We start from the raw sequence: 2,235 nt of genomic DNA, 5'->3' as shown, positions 1-2,235 counted from the left end.
GGTCTTGCTGCCCAGGCAGGTCTCGAACTCGCGGGCTCAGGCAATCCACTCACCTCAGCCTCCCAAAGGCGCGGGATTACAGGCTGAGCCACTGAGCCCGGCGTGAACAACATTTCAAAGCATTTCAAAAAAACAAAAAGGTAAAGGGTCTTTAATCGTCATAACCAAAAAGATAAAATATTAAATCCTCCAGCACCAGGGGAGTTCTGATCTTACTTAAGGAAAGTTCAGTGAACAATGCCTGTTGTCTAAAGAAACTGAAGAACAAAATTGTATTTCATTTAAAACTTTTTTTGGCTGGGCACGGTGGCTCAGCCTGTAATCCTAGCATTTTGGGAGGCCGAGGTGAATGGATTGCCTGAGCCCGTAGGTTCAAGACCAGCCTGGGCAACTTGGTGAGACTTCATCTCTACTATAAATAAAAAAATATTAGCCAGGTGTGGTAGTTCCAGCTACTTGGAAGGCTGAGGCAGAAGGTTATTGCCAGAGCCCAGCAGGTCAACGCTGGGGTGGCAGTGAGCATGCCACTGCACTCCAACCTGGATGACAAAAGTGAGACTCTGACTCAAAACAAAACAAACAAACAAACAAACTTTTTTGAGTCAGAGTCTCACTGTTACCCAGGCTGGAGTGCAGTGTCACACTCATGGCCACCACAACCTTGACCTGCTGGGCTCAGGCGGTCCTTCCTTCTCAGCCTTCCAAGTAGCTGGAGCCACAGGCATGCACCACCACGCCTGGCTATCATTTGAAACTTTTCTCCTTGAATACTCAGTGTTGCTAGCAAGTATTATACACCTCCAGAGTTGATTATTGTCCTTAAAAAAATAAGGGTTATGGTATTTCATGTCCTATTTTACTTCAGTGAAGGAAGTTTTATGTGTTGTTTTATGTGTCATGGACAAAGATGATGGACATATGAAATCATTCTTTGTATCCAGCATAGGAAATACTGACACTGAGATTGGTACGAAGTGGGGTGGAAGCCCAGAGGAAGAAGCAGCCGACTCTGTAAAGATGGTGACATCTGGACAGGGCTTTGAAGGAGAGATAGGAGTTTTTCAGGCAGAGAGGGTGAGAAAGTGCAGGGGTATGTTCAGGGACTGGGAAGGGCTCTGAGCTCCTGCAGCAGGGATCTTGGGTATGATTTGGAAATGGTTGTGGATAAAACTAGGAATGGAAGGGGGTGCGGGGTAGGAAGGTGTTGGCAGCCAGGACAGGATCTCTGAAAGGGAGCCTGTCCCTCTTGGGAGCCTCTTCTCTCCTCAGGCCGGAGTCCCTCTGAATAACCAAGAGGTGGAGGATGTGGTGATCTATCTCAGCTCTCTCGGGAAGCACGGCGCCATCACCCTGGACATCCTGGCCAATACCTACAAGCAGTGGTCTCTGGCTCAGCAGAGGAGCACCCTGCCCACTGCAAAGGAGTGTGCGTACCCCCCATCCTGCGCCCCCTCATCCCCACTGTGGAAGTGAGCATGGTGCCCACAGCCCTGGCCTCTCTGTCACCACTCCCTTCCTGAGTGCGTTCTCCAATGTTGGTTTGCTGTAGTTGGCTAAGCACCTGGGATTTCCAGGCCCAGAGGTCAACCAAGGAGTAGCTGAGCGCCCCACCACCACTGTGTCCCTCCAAAGGTGAATGAGGATCCCTTGCCCTTAGAGGAGGGTATTCAGAAGGTAGTCTCAGCCCACCAGAGCCCAACTGATAGCTTGAAAACTGACCCAAATAGCAAAGCCTTTCCAGAGATGTTTATTTGTATGCAGGTCTAGGCCTCTTTCTAGTAATCCACACAATATTTATAAAAAATGTTAACTAGCAATTCTTGTTCAGAACCAGAAGTAGCACGTTTGGCATTTATTGAAAAATCGACTTCAGTTTTCTGCTTTCAGGAGCATGATAGCAGGGTTGCTGTGACAGCTGTATATGTTGTACACAGCTCAGATTCCATTTGCCAAGTCATGTGCTTGTGGGGCCACATCTGGCCAGAAAACGCACAGAGGCAAATTAGAAATGGACTTCCCAGACGGGCTGGGTGGCTCAGCCTGTAATCCTGCGCCTTTGGGAGGCTGAGGTGAGTGGATTGCCTGAGCCCGCGGGTTCAAGACCCCCTGGGCAACTTGGCGAGACTTCATCTCTACAATAAATCAAAAATGAGCTGGGCGTGGTAGTGTGTGCTTGTAGTTCCGGCTGCTTGGAAGGCTGAGGCGGAAGGATCCCCGGAGCCCAGCAGGTCGAGG

The 2,235-nt window shown here is 49.6% G+C and overlaps 1 protein-coding gene across 1 annotated transcript in view; it reads left to right on the top strand.

The window, feature by feature from the left end:
* The window catches only part of EFCAB12 (EF-hand calcium binding domain 12), a 25,563-nt gene that overhangs the window by 11,382 nt on the left and 11,946 nt on the right, over positions 1-2,235 (top strand). Inside the window, exon 4 of the mRNA XM_021707350.1 lies at positions 1,270-1,426. Within this exon, the coding sequence (XP_021563025.1) occupies positions 1,270-1,426 (157 nt within the window). The remainder of the gene's footprint in view (positions 1-1,269; positions 1,427-2,235) is intronic.

This window comes from Carlito syrichta, unplaced genomic scaffold (assembly GCF_000164805.1).
Source record: "Carlito syrichta isolate Samal-C Ts95f unplaced genomic scaffold, Tarsius_syrichta-2.0.1 Scaffold117927, whole genome shotgun sequence".
NCBI lineage: Eukaryota > Metazoa > Chordata > Mammalia > Primates > Tarsiidae > Carlito > Carlito syrichta.
This window is presented reverse-complemented; position numbering and strand designations above follow the sequence as displayed.